The 16,455-nt window shown below is 44.4% G+C and overlaps 1 protein-coding gene across 7 annotated transcripts in view; it reads right to left on the reverse strand.

Annotated features, from left to right (window-relative positions):
• Positions 1–4,035: 4,035 nt before the first annotated feature.
• The window catches only part of LOC139576320 (serine/threonine-protein kinase N2-like), a 40,728-nt gene continuing 28,308 nt past the window's right edge, over positions 4,036–16,455 (reverse strand). For 4 of the 7 annotated variants that reach the window (XM_071402314.1, XM_071402306.1, XM_071402320.1 and 1 more), the window contains exons 10-23: positions 12,781–12,924; positions 10,887–10,959; positions 10,158–10,290; positions 9,952–10,039; positions 9,159–9,244; positions 8,757–8,835; positions 8,567–8,658; positions 8,090–8,266; positions 7,761–7,823; positions 7,565–7,641; positions 7,187–7,329; positions 5,916–6,023; positions 5,582–5,662; positions 4,036–5,023 (exon numbers count right to left, since the gene is read on the reverse strand). In XM_071402314.1, the coding sequence (XP_071258415.1) occupies positions 4,820–5,023; positions 5,582–5,662; positions 5,916–6,023; positions 7,187–7,329; positions 7,565–7,641; positions 7,761–7,823; positions 8,090–8,266; positions 8,567–8,658; positions 8,757–8,835; positions 9,159–9,244; positions 9,952–10,039; positions 10,158–10,290; positions 10,887–10,959; positions 12,781–12,924 (1,548 nt within the window). In that variant the 3' untranslated portion in view covers positions 4,036–4,819. Of the gene's footprint in view, positions 5,024–5,581; positions 5,663–5,915; positions 6,024–7,186; positions 7,330–7,564; positions 7,642–7,760; positions 7,824–8,069; positions 8,267–8,566; positions 8,659–8,756; positions 8,836–9,158; positions 9,245–9,951; positions 10,040–10,157; positions 10,291–10,886; positions 10,960–12,780; positions 12,925–16,455 lie in introns of those variants that run through there. The other 3 variants (XM_071402295.1, XM_071402276.1, XM_071402330.1) reach the window with 2 other exon arrangements.

The following is a 16,455-nucleotide window of genomic DNA, read 5'->3' on the forward strand; positions in this document are numbered from 1 at the left end:
GTAGCTTGAGAATAAAATGAGCAGACATGCAATCTATCTATGAAAAGAAGTATGGCCACGGAAATTAAATGAAAATTCCAGTCTTGGCTGCAATTTATGTGAACTGTAGAACCTAAAAAAGGTTATTCGGCTGTCCCGATAGGAGAACGCTTTGAAGAACCCTTTTTGGTTCCAGGTAGAACCCTTTTAGGATCCATGTAGAACCCTTTCTACAGGGGGAAAACATCACCATTGCTGACTTGTTTTCGTCCTAACCAACTCACTTTCAGTCTCAGTCAGGCCTTTAATTTCCACCTTTCTATGAATAGAAAATGTATTTTTCCTTCCATAGCCGTCCTTTTCTCATAGGCTAGGTTCTCTGTTCACTAGGAGCTCTCAGTACATGCTCAATCTCCTTCACACAGCTAGAGCCAAACCACCCCTGTCTAACTTGATCACAACACTGTCCAGCTCATTCCCACCTACCGTACAGCTCTCAAGAACAGTAAACCCCTTGTGAAATCTGTGAATGTCTGGAATGAGGACAGTATAGAATCCCTTAAGGGATGTTCTGTGTCCAGATTGGGACATTTTTCATGAGTTAGACATGCACAAGTCAGCAGAGGTTGTCACAGACTACATACATTTCTGTGTTGACTCTGATACCCCAAAAGACAAAAGGCATACCCAAACAACACACCCAAACAACACAAATGAGGTCAAGGACTGGATCAACTGCAAGAGGCAAGAAGCAAGAGGCAACCATTCAAAAACAAGGACAAACAACTGAAATGGGTGTAAAAGGAGCTCAACCAAATGCTCAGAGTGGGTGACTGTTGTTGATGTGTGCCCGGTTCGGGGCGAGGGGACGGAATAAAGTTACACTGTTACACACACACCAGATGAGCTGACCAAAGCCAATGAATTAAAAGTTTTTTAATACAAGATTTGATGTACATGAGTGTGTACATGAGTGTGATAATGTGATTGGCTCCATTGTTATTGATTATTGTGTTCATAGGTTGGAAATCAACCCTATAATTGTCACTAGAGTCTTCAAGCACACCTGATCATGGTGTGCGAGCTCCGTTCAGATGTGAACCCTGTGTTAGATCCTTAGCAATTTGCCTATAAGAAAAGTTGTGAGACAAGAAGATGCAATCAACACCATAGTGCATCTCATTGTTAAGCATCTGGAAAACCCCAAGGCCTGTGCTACACTGTTATTTATTGATTTCAGTTCAGCATTTAACACAATACAGCCACATGTCCTACTCAGTCAGTTTAAGCAGACGGGTGTTAATCCCTGTATCATAAGGTGGTACCACTCATTCCTGACTAGCCGTACTCAACAGGTTAGTGTTAACAGTACCCTCTCTGAGGTTAGAGACATTAGCATGGGGGCCCGCAGGGTTGTGGGAGTTCACTCATCTTGTTCATACTGTACACAATTGAATACACTAGCAGTAATCCTAATAACTATATTGTCAAGTTTTCTGATGATATCCCGCCATCCTTGGTCTGATGTATAAAGATGCTGATACTACTGTGTACAGGTCAGAAATTCAAAGGTGTGTCAAGTGGTGTGATGAACACCATCGTATCCTCAATGTAAAGGAAACAGAGGAGATGGTGTTTGACCCCAAATCTGTTGGCAACCACGTGCCTGTGGTTGTCCACAATGCTAGCATAGCACAGCTTAGTTGGTACAAGTAGCTGGGTGCACACGGACAATGTACTGAACTGGAAGGTCCAAGTAGAGTGTCTGCTGCAGAGTGCAACAGCGCCTCTATTTCCTACGTAGACTCACAGGGTTTAGGGATTTGACCAGAAAACAATGCTCCGGAGTAAAACGTACTCTGGCAATAGAGTTATCTTTTCAGAGTTGAGTACGCTCAATTTAGTGTTGATATTTAACTCTGCTTCATTGGGTTTCACTCTGTACAGTACTAATTCAAAATACTTATTTTTAATCTCTGCATTGTTTTTCAGTATTCTAGAGTTAATTATTTAGAGTAACGTTTACTCTCCATACAATCGCAAGAGTTAATTCAACTCCTATGTAGTCAAAAAACACTATTTTGGGGTTTATATGGTTCCATTTGAGGTATAAGGGTGTAAAGTCTCATTTGCATATTTCCTAATGTGTCATATTATGGTGGCTTGCAAAGAGGGAGGATGTCCAGCAATTTTACATCACCTACAACTTACATTCAGAATCTATGTCAGAGCAGCGCAGAGAGTGATGTTGCTAGAGACTAACTACATCATGTAATCTGAAACAGCCTTCTCAGTAATGGTTGCCATAAACCCAAACACTTACAGATTAGCTTAAGAAAATGCATGTTACATATCATTGAGTAGCATTAGATCAAAAACAATCAATGTACAAGCGAAAACATATATTGAAACAAACCATTTGTAAAAATCGACCTGCAACAGAGCATGAAGATGGGAGGCAAGGAAGGAGTGAGGGAAAGAAGGACAGAACGAGGGAGGAGATAAGTGTGTTCCAGGAACACCCTGACCCCCTCACTCCAACAGCTGGTGTGCCCCCTCTCCACACACATCATCAACACGTTCATCTCTCCTCATCTAACCCCACCCCCTCCACATCTTTTCTCCCTTTAAAAAAAAAAATCTACAATGATGTTCGCTGTCTCTTTTTTTCCATTTTCTGCATCAAAATGATAATCTGACACATTATTCCCTCTGTCTTTCATTCTCCTGTTCCTCTTCTCCAGGGCACAGTATTGTCATTAGCACATTGAATAATAACAATGGGACCACATCCTCTCCTGCTGTACAGTATCAGACTCAGCTCTGTTCTCAGTCTGCTAGAGTGTCGCTCCTCTTTCTTTGTCCATGCCATATGTCACCATCTCTACACCTACCTACCTGCAGTGGTGGCCCACTGTGTCACAGTCTTTGTCTACTTTCTTGCTGGTACTCTCTGTTTCAGACATAGTTCCAGCCCCCTGAGATCACTGCTGTAACTATTGCTCTGTGATGACATAACACGCTGGACTTTGATTACTTATTTTTTAATTTGTTGTATTTTACCCCATTTCTCTCCCCAATTTCGATCTTGTCTCATTGCTGCAACTCCCCCAACTGTCTCGGGAGGCAAAGGTCGAGTCATGCGTCCTCCGAAACATGAACCGCCAAACTGTGCTTCTTAACACCCGCTCGCACCAATGTGTAGGAGGAAACCCGTTCAACTGACGACCAAGGTCAACCTGCAAGCGTCCGGCCCGCCACAAGGAGTCGCTAAAGCGCGATGAGCCAAGTAAAGCCAATCCCTCCCCTAACCCGGCAGACGTTGTGCGCCGCCCAAAGGGACCGATCACGGCCGGTTGTGACACAGCCTGGGAACGAACCGGGTCTGTAATGACCCCTCTTGCATTGCGATGCAGGGCCTTAGACCGCTGCACCACTATGGAGGCCCTGCTCTACTGACTGTTTCATTCTCATCCATTTTATTATATTGCATTACGTTGACCTTAGGCCTAGTCATTCATTGTTTATGTGACTCTACAGCAGAGACTCCAAATTACAGTGTGTTTCTGACCTGGAGAGAACACACACACACACACACACACACACACACACACACACACACACACACACACACACACACACACACACACACACACACACACACACACACACACACACACACACACACACACACACACACACACACAATGATGGAAAGGTATAGGCCCTGCTGTAGAAGTGTTTGGCCCATTAGGACTGAGTGTCTTCATGGTGTACCCGCTACTGCTAACGGTGTCTGGTGAAGTGCAGCACACTCTGCTCTCCTATTACTCAGCATAATGAACGTAACATTGCTTTAAAAGGAGTTCAGACAACCCTGGATGACAAACAAATTTAGTTATATTAGTTTGGATTGTGTGAGACAATCCATAAACAATATACACTACTGTACTCATGTTGTAGGTTATATATCACAAAAATCACAAAGAATTCCTGCTAATGTAGCTGGCTGAATGGTAATTGGGCTGAAGAGTCGCAAAGCTGTGAGTCAGTCCATTGGGTTCACATTTTTACTAAGTCACAATTCCAGACATAACATCGGCATGATTGACAAATCAAACACCAGAATGAAACTAAAATCACACAAAACAATTCGAAAAATAATTCTAAATGATTGAGGATAAAACTCACTGACGTACCGAGCGGGGAGAGTAGAGGAGTATCCCATCTGAAGACGATGGGTAACATGACATGGCGAGGACCCAGCACAAACACAGAAAAACACCTCGACCTTCCACCCTCATCATCCTCACTAGCATCCCTTGACATTCGTCATACACACAGAAACAGTAATCAGCCTCAAACGATAAAGGGAGAGGAGAGATAGCAGGCAAAGAGGCAATAGAGAGAGGTCAATTTTAAGGTGTAATCATATCTGATGATCCCTGCACCAACTGTATTGTCTTCTACAGAGAAAATACTTTTCATCTTTTAAGTGGGCTCCATTAATTTCTATAGGGAAATAAAACTTCACTCAGTTCCAGTGTTGCTATGCTGCACAGACACTGTGCCCCAGCATTCATCCACTGAGTGTTACATCATCCAGATTATCTTCATGTATCATCCTATAAAAGGCCCTCCAGAAATCCATAGAGGTCAGTAGATCCTGACAATGTTTCTCCGCAGCACTCATTCACATCCTCCTGTAACTTTCTTCTGCCTCTTCACAGTTCAGACAGGACAGAACAGCAGTAAGCCTCTCCTGGTAACATCCCTCTCGCAGTGCAGAGTCCCTCGTCAGCTCCTCTCACAGTCTAAAGGGAGAGTCTGACCTTGACCCTTAGCAGAGGTCAGAGACGTAGTCAAAGTCTTTGAAGCAGTCCTGGTCCTTGCGGGAGAGGGTGCGGCGTTCGCGGGGCGGCGTGAGGGCGGGGGTCTCGGCGGTGAACTCCTCGTCAAAGTTGCTGACGTCCTCCCTCCCCCTGATGTTGGGGACGAACGGGGGCGGGAGCCGCCTCTGCAGCAGCGCTTCCCAGTCCACACCCTGAGAGGGGAAACAGAGACCGGATTGGTTCATAGAATCCAGGTGAATTGAATCATCTATGCAACTGAAAACAGTAACCCGTGACGTGACAGTACCACATAGAGTTGGAGCAGATGCTGGAACTATTTAACACGCTCACTGATTACATAAAAATAGTTTAATCAGTGGTTTATAAGGAATTTTAACTAATGACATGTGTGTCTGTGTTTGAGGGAGAGAGAAAGAGAGCGAGAGAGAGGGAACTTGAGAGCGAGAGACAGGGAACTTGAGAGCGAGAGAGAGGGAACTTGAGAAAGAGAGCGAGAGAGAGGGAACTTGAGAGAGAGAGAGCGAGAGAGAGGGAACTTGAGAGAGAGCGAGAGAGAGGGGACTTGAGAAAGAGAGCGAGAGAGAGGGGACTTGCGAGAGAGAGGGAACTTGAGAGAGCGAGAGAGAGGGAACTTGAGAGAGAGGGAACTTGAGAGAGCGAGAGAGAGGGAACCTGAGAGAGAGAGCGAGAGAGAACTTGAGAGAGAGAGCGAGAGAGAGGGAACTTGAGAGAGAGAGCGAGAGACTCACCCTAAAGAAAGGCTGTTTCTTGACGTCATCAGCATCTTTCTCACCAGAGCCTAGACGCCGCTCCGGGTTCCTCCTCAACAACTGGCAACAGAAAACAACAAACACCTCAACCCAGACATAACTCACACCCCAGCCCAACACCAGCTAGCAACACACACAGATGGCAAACAGCTGAAAAAACATCAGAAACACTTTCACAGAAAACCCACTGACTGAAAACTAGAAGCAAAATGGCTCCATCTTTACAGTGACCAAACTGACCATGTCAATCAATGAGATTCTCTCTTGCTCCACTGGTGATTGGTGGGATGTCAATGTTGGGGGAGGAGCTTACCCGTCTCATGATGCCGATGGCCTCTGTGGAGAGGGAGCGAGAGTAGCGCACCTCGTCATTCACTATGCTGTCAAACACCTCCTCTTCATCATCACCTGGGAATGGAGACTGACACACACATAGACCACACTGTCACGCTCGCAGCCACTCATTTAACCTATTATGGCGCCCCGGTGATGTGGCCGGGGAATGCCACTGTTTGGAGTGTAAGCCACACCCCACAACCAGCATGTTCAGGCTGCAGCAAGCTAGGCTGCAGTGCCAAGCCCCACATCTGAAGCCACTCAGCCTCGTTAGGCTGCAATACACCTGGGGCATATAAGGTGCAAGTTCACTTCAGCACGAGAAGAGGAGCTACTGGCTGAATGCGGCAGGCTGAGTGTTACAGACATTTGGGAAAAGCTCCTGGCTGGATGGCGAAGGCAGAGCTCTATAGACATTTGTTTGAAGCCCGTGGACATTGTGAAGCTGGTAAGCTGGGTAGCAACCCAGCTAGTTTTAAGTTCAGTTTAACTTTAAGTTCAGTTAAGCCCTCTGTGGGAGAGTGTTTTGTTTTCAGTTACAGTTTGAGAACTATCTTTGTGACCCTTTTATCTTGAATAAATATGCCGGCTTAGCTTAAGTTGTGCCTCTGTGTGTTGGACTTCTGTCATTATTACTCATCATTGCCATCCATCCAACCAGCCATGCCTAGTGAGTCGTTACACTATATTAGTTTATGTAACATATGGTTCAAACACACATCACTATATGTAATACAGACTAAAGTGCTGTATTACCATAAAGGCTTAAAGTACATATTACTGGCTTAAATGATATATTACTTTAAAGGTGAGGGCCTAACTCATTAAAGGGATTCTCCGGTACTTTGTATACTTTTTAGCCAGTAGTTCTGAAAGGGGTCCTCTGAAATTGCCTCTCTCTCACTTTGCTGTGGGTGCATCTTGCTAGCTGTCACTCATATGGCGAGGAGCTGAAGCTCATTGGTTGAACTCGAATAGCTAGGGGGCTGGATCACGTGAGGGGAAAATTGTGCAGCACAATGTCAAGAACTAGGGATTTCGTGGCTAATTGAGGTAAGACAGTAATTCTCCTAATTAATTATGCATGTATGAACTACACATTGACACATCCAGCCCAAAGCGGAAGGTTTAAAAAAGACTTTAGTACTCGTCAAAAGTTCCAGAGCATGTCTAAATAATAAGGCTAGATATGTATGGAGTCATATTTATATAAATCTCTGAAGAGGTTTTTAGAGTCAAGTCTCTTACCTCTCCCACCAGCATCTCATACACCAGTACTCCCAGACCCCACCAGTCCACTGCCCTGGTGTAGGAGGTGTCTGTCAGAACCTCTGGAGCCAGGAACTCAGGAGTACCACAGAAAGTACTGGTCCTGTCCCCATAGCCCATACCTGGGGAAGTAGAGAGAGATCAGGAACGAGAAGCAGTGAGAGAGAGATTGTTGTGAGAGAAAAACAGAGAGAGGAAGGAGAGCGAGAGAGACACAAACTGAGTCAGAAATATAGAAAAACATGAGCACAATAGAAAAAAGAGGCTTCAATAAAAAGACTCAAAAGTATCCAAACTACAACCGCTATGACCTTGCATCCTTACAGAGACATGATGAATAAGTTATAGAGAACATACCCTCTTTGCAGAGCCCGAAGTCTGCGATCTTCACATAGCCCTGTGTATCCAGCAACAAGTTATCCAGTTTAAGGTCCCTGAAGAGGAGGGATGAAGATTCATTCAAAATGGATGAGTACTCTGAGGATGAAGGGGTAGGAGGATGAGAGGGTGTCTTTCATGTGTTCTGTGTTTCATGTCTACCCAGAGTACTCACCGGTACACAATCTTATGGTCATGAAGAAACTGCAGGCCCAAAACCACACAGGCTGCGTAGAACCTGCAGGACAGACAGACAGACACAGACAGACACAGACAGACACAGACAGACAGACAGACACAGACAGACACAGACAGACAGACACAGACAGACACAGACAGACAGACAGACAGGACAGACAGACCGTGGATGGATATGAGTACGCATACAGTACACAACCATATGAACACAAATATACATATCTCAAAGCATGCCTGCTCCTCCCCCATGTTCCGTTACACATTCAGTAGAACACAGCAAACACACCAACACACAGCGGTACCCACACGGCTCGGGGCTCTGTAAAGACGTCTGCGTGGATGTGCATCATGAGGTCACCCCCAGCCGTGTACTCCATGACGAAGCACACGTGTTCTGGGGTCTGGAAACATGCAAACAGGTTGACCAGGAAGGGATGGTGGGAGCTGTTCACCGTCTCAAAAATACGCTTCTCACACATCAGACTGAGGAGGAAGAGAGGAGGGAGAGAGGAGAGAATGATAGACAACAGGAAAGAGAGGCAATTGTCTAATGTCAAGTACAGTATGTAAACACACAGTTAACTTGTACAGTGTATATGTTTGCCATGGTTTGTTGCTAATCAGTTTTGTGTTGACAATTTTGTGGCACACTGTATATAAAACTAGACAATCCAGTCATAGTGATTTCACCATGATGGAGGTCATATATTGTCAGACAGAGGCATGATATAGTTGGCCGGTGTTCTGTCTTGGCCTGTGTTGCATTCTAGTGTTGATCCATACCTGTCCACTTCATCCCGCGACACAATGTCTCCCTTCTTCAGGGCTTTGATAGCGTACACACTGCCTGTCCTCTTGTACTCCGACAACAACACCTGGAAAACACCAGTGGTTCATCTGAATCTCGACCTAAATCCTCTGGATGGAGAACTTCCAAACAAAGGGAGGATATTTCAAATGTGAGGACACATACTTTGCCAAAGTGTCCCCTGCCCAGCACAGCGATCAGCTTGAAGTCCTGCAGACACAGAGGGCCTTTGCTCTGTCTAATACCAGGATACAAAGAAAATAATAACGATCACAATCACTGAAATAGCCTTTACTTTACCATGTTGAATGGTCATCTGCTAGCTGAAGAAACAGGATGCAGTATTATCTGATGTTTTGTGCCTACCTAGCACTTCTATAGAGAGCATGTTGCTGTGTTACATGTCTCCGTGGCTACAGTAACGTGTTATGGAGGAGGTCAGGTCATGTGGCCATATTGTGAGTGGGTGTGTTTCTCCAGCATCATACTGTGGGGGCCATATTGTGAGAGGATGTACTCAGGTGTGAGTGTGAGGACACACTGTGCCAACTCTGCATGGTGCTGTACCTGCGCAAGGAACTCGTGGATAGGGTTCTGGTTGGCCGCCCTTGGGTGAGGTCCGGAGGGGACAAGGGCTCGATCACAGGCTGTTCCTGAGAGTGAGAGAAAAAGAGAGACAGAGAGAGAGACATATAAAGAGGGGAGAGGGATAGATAGAGAGAACGAGGGAGAAGGTGAGAGAGGGAGAAGGAAAAACAGACAGACAAGGCAACAGCAATTTTGTCACTCATCATTATTAGTAGCCAGTTCCCTGCTGGCTGGCTGGCTGGCTGGCTGCTCAATCCCCTCTCCTCTCCTCTCTTCCTCGTTCCCTCGTTACTGTTAATTAGTTCTCTAAAAACACCAGAGTAACTAATCCAGTAATCCCCCAGCCCCACTGACCATACCATCTGTTACCAAGGCCCTCCCTTCCTCCGCATCTCTCTCCCTCTCCCTCCCTCACTCCCTCTGTCCCTCTCTCTCTGTCCTCTCATGCCAATCATGTTTTACACACTTGGAATCTAACACAGATTGGGCTTTGATCGAATTAAAGCTCCTTCGATCCAATTTGGTCTAATTGGTGTGGATTTCTCCCTTTCCCCTTGTATTGTTACCTCTCTCCTCTCCTTCCTCCCAGGCCCTGCTCTGTCTCGCTCCAGATTCATCCTTGGCTAGTAGTCCAATATGACTGAACCACTGTTTTCTAGTCAAAGGCTTTCTGGAGGGAATGGCCAAAGAGAATGTGATACTACAGAGATGGCTATCAGATGATTATCACTCCATTGCCGCACCCTCCCTCCCTCCCTCCTCTTCTTCTCACCAGGTGGGGTGTGTCAACAACGTCTCTCCTGATCTCAGGTCTCGGAGGAGAGTCGCTCTCCAGAGTCAGCTTCTCCACTGAGATCTCCCTACGACACACACAGAAACACCAGTCAACAGTCTCCCCATGTACAGTATATGTTGTGCTTGCTGTCTGAAGCATTAAAGAGGTGTGAGAAAGGGTATCCCTGTGTGTGTGTACAGTACCCAGAATGTGAGCGTGAGTGTGTGTGTGGGGTGTAGCTGGGAACGTTGTTTCCAGTAGGGATGGCGTTCCGCAGTAGGCGGACCCAGGTGGCGATGTCAACATTCATCTGATGAGCACGCAGGAACGATTTACCTGCAACATACCCAACATGCACGCACGCACACACACACGCGTCAATAAGATATACTGATAAACACAAATCCCCCTGAAATGCAATCTATCCTGTTCACGCAGAAACTTTTAACGTGGTTTACTCAATCCATTAGGATTGCCCAGATTGCACTGAAGAAGTTTCAACCCTGACGCACTCAAGTTGTCATACTCCAAAGCATTAAAAGCACCTCAACCCATCAGATGAATCCACAGCACTGCTAATTCCAACACTAGATGGCAATACAGAGCACAGAGAGATACAAAGTTACAAAGTGGGTTCTGGGTGGAGGTTGCATGTAGTCACATATCTAGGACCTCCCCCAATCCTAATGTGACCCATTAGGGGTGAAACACTAAACTGACTGTAGATCAGTGTCTAGGGGGCAACTCCATGCTACTCAGTGGGGAAGCAGTGGAGCGTCAGTGAGATGATGCAGGTGTGAGCCCTATAGGGATGCTGGGATACATGGAGCCAGGCTTGGCAGGTGCTGACAACATAAAGAACAAGACGGGGCTTTATCTAAGAGTTTACACATACTAACACAACACACTGTTCTGAGAAAAACTTATCTTACCATGCTGTTTGGAGAAAACCTTTTGTCTCTGCAGTCTTCGGCCTCTCTCTATGACTGGGTTGAAGAACATTACCTGAAATACACACATATCAGTGGAGACTCCTCAGAGGAGAAAGGGGAGGACCATCCTCCTCAGTGAATTTCATAAAAATAAAAATAGTGAAACATCTTGCATGAACTGCAAGATAATTAATCTAGTAAAGCATAAACTACAGCTAGCTAGCACTGCAGTGCTTAAAACTAATGTAATGAGTAGTTGACTCAAAGACGGGAAAACATTTAACAAATACGTCTCTTAAAAAATGAAGAAGCAAGAAAGAGATATTTAATATTTTTTTCACTTTCACTTACTTAGCTAGCGAGCGCAGCTAGCTAGTTTAGTCTACTTAAACACCCGGCTCAAACAGAGAGGGATGCCATGTTTGCTAGCTGGCTATGGCGATCCAACATTGGAACTCTTCCAAGTCAAGGTAAGCTTTTGGTTTTATTCATTTACTGCCACCGGTGCCCGCCGGTGTAACTGCTAAACTGCTTGCTGACTACACTGTACTGCATGATTGTAGTGGGTTTACTAACGCGTTAGTTTTAGTAGCTATGTTGACTATGACGTTAGCTAATAATGGTGACAATGATGTAGGCTGTGTGTAGCGGTTATGATATGAAGGTTTGGCTTAAAAATATTTTTTCGCCTGGTCACAGACAGCTGATGTGTTTGTGGTGCACTGAAGTCCACAAGCGAAGGGAAAGGGTGAGAGGAGGAGAGCACGTGGATGCAAGAAGGAATTAAAGCTACAACGATCAAAGTGATCATACTGTTTGTATATGGCTGCTATGAAAGTGACCTGTGATTGCAGGTGATCAGGGGTGCATTCATTCCGCCGATTCAGTTGAAAAGCATTCTTAAAAATGGAAGCAAACGGAACGAAATGGGGATAAACATATTTTAATTTGTCCATTAGAAACTCTTGTTTGCAACTGTTGGACTAATGATTACACCCTAGATCAGCTAGATGCTGGCAAGAGTGTGCAAGGCGGTATTGAATGTGTTACTGTCTGTCACCTTGATTACTCAAATTTATCTCGACCTGTGCACCTACGTTGTAAACTTTCATTCATAGGCTAGGTTGTAGAAACCTTATGATGGGTATAAGGAAAATTTGAGAATCATGTAGTAGCCGAAACCCATCGATGTTACATTGAGCTGGGTGAATGGAATATGAATGACAGTCATCCAATATGCTGTAATTGAAATAAGGCCATGCTCATAAAACAAAATGTGCGTCTTTGAACTTTCACTTTCACTTACTTACATTTACATTTAAGTCATTTAGCAAATAAACTTTCAAAGTTCTTGAAATTATCCATATTGACTGACCATGTCTTAAAGTTATGATGAACTGTCATTTCTCTTTGCTTATTTGAGCTGTTCTTGCCATAATATGAACTTGGTCTTTTACCAAATAGGGCTATCTTCTGTATACCACCCCTACCTTGACACAACACAACTGATTGGCTCAAACGCATTAAGGAAACAAATTCCACAAATGAACTTTTAACAAAATGCATTCCATGTGCATTCCAGGTGACTACCTCATGAAGCTGGTTGAGAGAATTCCAAGAGTGTGCAAAGCTTTCATCAAGGCAAAGGGTGGTTATTAAAATCTAAAATATATTTTTCTTTGTTTAATCCTTTTTTTGCTTACGTTATTTCATAGATTTGATGTCTTCATTATTATTCTACAATGTAGAAAAATAGTCAAAATAAAGAAAAACCCTTGAATGAGTAGGTATCAAAACTTTGAGTGAGTGTATCAAAACTTTTGACTGGTACTGTATAGTGAGTATCGTGCATGTGTGTATGTGCGTGTGTGTATACATGGCGGGGTGTGTGTACCTCAGCCAGCAGCAGGCCCTGAGGCTCCAGCTCCAGTTGAACTTTGTGTCTCTGGTTGTCCAGGAAGTCCTCCAGCTTCAGGTACTTGAGAGCACACAGGGAGCGGTAGTCCCTCCAGTACACTGCTATCTCCATCTCCCTGGACTGGGACGAAACACTGTTTCAACCACAGGTGTACATACACTTCTTTTCACGCTCTCTCAATGTCTCTCTCTCTCTCTCTCAATGTCTCTCTCTCTCTCGCAATGTCTCTCTCTCTCTCAATGTCTCTCTCTCTCTCTCTCAATGTCTCTCTCTCTCTCTCAATGTCTCTCTCTCTCTCTCAATGTCTCTCTCTCTCTCTCTCTCTCAATGTCTCTCTCTCTCTCTCAATGTCTCTCTCTCTCTCTCAATGTCTCTCTCTCTCTCTCTCTCAATGTCTCTCTCTCTCTCTCTCTCAATGTCTCTCTCTCTCTCTCTCTCTCTCAATCTCTCTCTCAATGTCTCTCTCAATCTCTCACAATGTCTCTCTCAATCTCTCTCAATGTCTCTCTCTCTCTCTCAATGTCTCTCTCAATGTCTCTCTCAATGTCTCTCTCTCTCTCTCAATGTCTCTCAATGTCTCTCTCAATGTCTCTCTCAATGTCTCTCTCAATGTCTCTCTCTTTCTCTCTTTCTCTCTCTCAATGTCTCTCTCTTTCTCTCTCTCAATGTCTCTCTCAATGTCTCTCTCAATGTCTCTCTCTTTCTCTCTCTCAATGTCTCTCTCTCTTTCTCTCTCTCTTTCTCTCTCTCAATGTCTCTCTCTCAATGTGTCTCTCTCAATGTCTCTCTCAATGTCTCTCTCTCAATGTCTCTCTCTCAATGTCTCTCTCTCAATGTCTCTCTCTCAATGTCTCTCTCAATGTCTCTCAATGTCTCTCTCTCAATGTCTCTCTCAATGTCTCTCTCTCAATGTCTCTCTCAATGTCTCTCTCAATGTCTCTCAATGTCTCTCAATGTCTCTCAATGTCTCTCTCAATGTCTCTCAATGTCTCTCTCAATGTCTCTCTCAGTCTCTCTCAGTCTCTCTCAATGTCTCTCAATGTCTCTCAGTCTCTCTCAATGTCTCTCTCAATGTCTCTCTCAATGTCTCTCTCTCTCTCTCTCTCTCTCAATGTCTCTCTCTCTCTCTCTCTATGTCTCTATCTATGTCTCTCTCTCTATGTCTCTCTCAATGTCTCTCTCAATGTCTCTCTCTCTATGTCTCTCTCAATGTCTCTCTCAATGTCTCTCTCTTTCTCTCTCTCTTTCTCTCAATGTCTCTCTCTCAATGTCTCTCTCTCAATGTCTCTCTCTCAATGTCTCTCTCTCAATGTCTCTCTCTCAATGTCTCTCTCTCAATGTCTCTCTCTCAATGTGTCTCTCTCAATGTCTCTCTCAATGTCTCTCAATGTCTCTCAATGTCTCTCTCAATGTCTCTCTCAATGTCTCTCTCAATGTCTCTATCTTTCTCTCTTTCTCTCTCTCAATGTCTCTCTCTTTCTCTCTCTCAATGTCTCTCTCAATGTCTCTCTCAATGTCTATCTCTCTTTCTCTCTCTCAATGTCTCTCTCTCAATGTCTCTCTCTCAATGTGTCTCTCTCAATGTCTCTCTCAATGTCTATCTCTCTTTCTCTCTCTCAATGTCTCTCTCTCAATGTGTCTCTCTCAATGTCTCTCAATGTCTCTCTCTCAATGTCTCTCTCAATGTCTCTCTCAATGTCTCTCAATGTCTCTCTCAATGTCTCTCTCTCAATGTCTCTCTCTCAATGTCTCTCTCTCTATGTCTCTCTCAATGTCTCTCTCAATGTCTCTCTCTTTCTCTCTCTCTTTCTCTCAATGTCTCTCTCAATGTCTCTCTCTCAATGTCTCTCTCTCAATGTCTCTCTCTCAATGTCTCTCTCTCAATGTCTCTCTCTCAATGTCTCTCTCTCAATGTGTCTCTCTCAATGTCTCTCTCAATGTCTCTCAATGTCTCTCAATGTCTCTCTCAATGTCTCTCTCAATGTCTCTCTCAATGTCTCTATCTTTCTCTCTTTCTCTCTCTCAATGTCTCTCTCTTTCTCTCTCTCAATGTCTCTCTCAATGTCTCTCTCAATGTCTATCTCTCTTTCTCTCTCTCAATGTCTCTCTCTCCATGTGTCTCTCTCAATGTCTCTCAATGTCTCTCTCTCAATGTCTCTCTCTCAATGTCTCTCTCAATGTCTCTCAATGTCTCTCTCAATGTCTCTCTCTCAATGTCTCTCTCTCAATGTCTCTCTCAATGTCTCTCAATGTCTCTCTCAATGTCTCTCTCAATGTCTCTCAATGTCTCTCAATGTCTCTCAATGTCTCTCTCTCAATGTCTCTCAATGTCTCTCTCAATGTCTCTCTCAATGTCTCTCTCAATGTCTCTCTCTCAATGTCTCTCTCAATGTCTCTCTCAATGTCTCTCAATGTCTCTCTCAATGTCTCTCTCTCAATGTCTCTCTCTCAATGTCTCTCTCTCAATGTCTCTCTCAATGTCTCTCTCAATGTCTCTCTCAATGTCTCTCTCAATGTCTCTCAGTCTCTCTCAATGTCTCTCAGTCTCTCTCAATGTCTCTCTCAATGTCTCTCTCAGTCTCTCTCAATGTCTCTCTCAATGTCTCTCAGTCTCTCTCAATGTCTCTCAGTCTCTCTCAATGTCTCTCAATGTCTCTCAGTCTCTCTCAATGTCTCTCAGTCTCTCTCAATGTCTCTCTCAATGTCTCTCTCTCTCTCTCTCTCAATGTATCTCTCTCAATGTCTCTCTCAATGTCTCTCTCAATGTCTCTCTCAATGTCTCTCTCAATGTCTCTCTCTCAATGTCTCTCAATGTCTCTCTCTCAATGTCTCTCTCTCAATGTCTCTCAATGTCTCTCTCTCTCAATCTCTCTCAATGTCTCTCAATGTCTCTCAATGTCTCTCTCAATGTCTCTCTCAATGTCTCTCTCAATGTCTCTCTCAATGTCTCTCAGTCTCTCTCAATGTCTCTCAGTCTCTCTCAATGTCTCTCAGTCTCTCTCAATGTCTCTCAGTCTCTCTCAATGTCTCTCAGTCTCTCTCAATGTCTCTCAGTCTCTCTCAATGTCTCTCAGTCTCTCTCAATGTCTCTCAGTCTCTCTCAATGTCTCTCTCTCTCTCAATGTCTCTCTCTCTCTCTCTCAATGTCTCTCTCTCTCTCTCAATGTCTCTCTCTCTCTCTCTCTCAATGTCTCTCTCTCTCTCTTTCTCTCTCTCTCTCTCTGTCTCTCTCTCAATGTCTCTCTCAATGTCTCTCTCAATGTCTCTCTCAGTGTCTCTCTCAGTGTCTCTCTCAGTCTCTCTCGATGTCTCTCAGTCTCTCTCAATGTCTCTCAGTCTCTCTCAATGTCTCTCAGTCTCTCTCAATGTCTCAGTCTCTCTCAATGTCTCAGTCTCTCTCAATGTCTCTCAGTCTCTCTCAATGTCTCTCAGTCTCTCTCAATGTCTCTCAATGTCTCTCAGTCTCTCTCAATGTCTATCAGTCTCTCTCAATGTCTCTCAGTCTCTCTCAATGTCTCTCAGTCTCTCTCAGTCTCTCTCAATCTCTCTCAATGTCTCTCTCAATGTCTCTCTCAATGTCTCTCAGTCTCTCTCAGTCTCTCTCAATGTCTCTCAGTCTCTCTCAATGTCTCTCAATGTCTCTCTCTCTCT

This window comes from Salvelinus alpinus, chromosome 1, assembly GCF_045679555.1.
Source record: "Salvelinus alpinus chromosome 1, SLU_Salpinus.1, whole genome shotgun sequence".
NCBI lineage: Eukaryota > Metazoa > Chordata > Actinopteri > Salmoniformes > Salmonidae > Salvelinus > Salvelinus alpinus.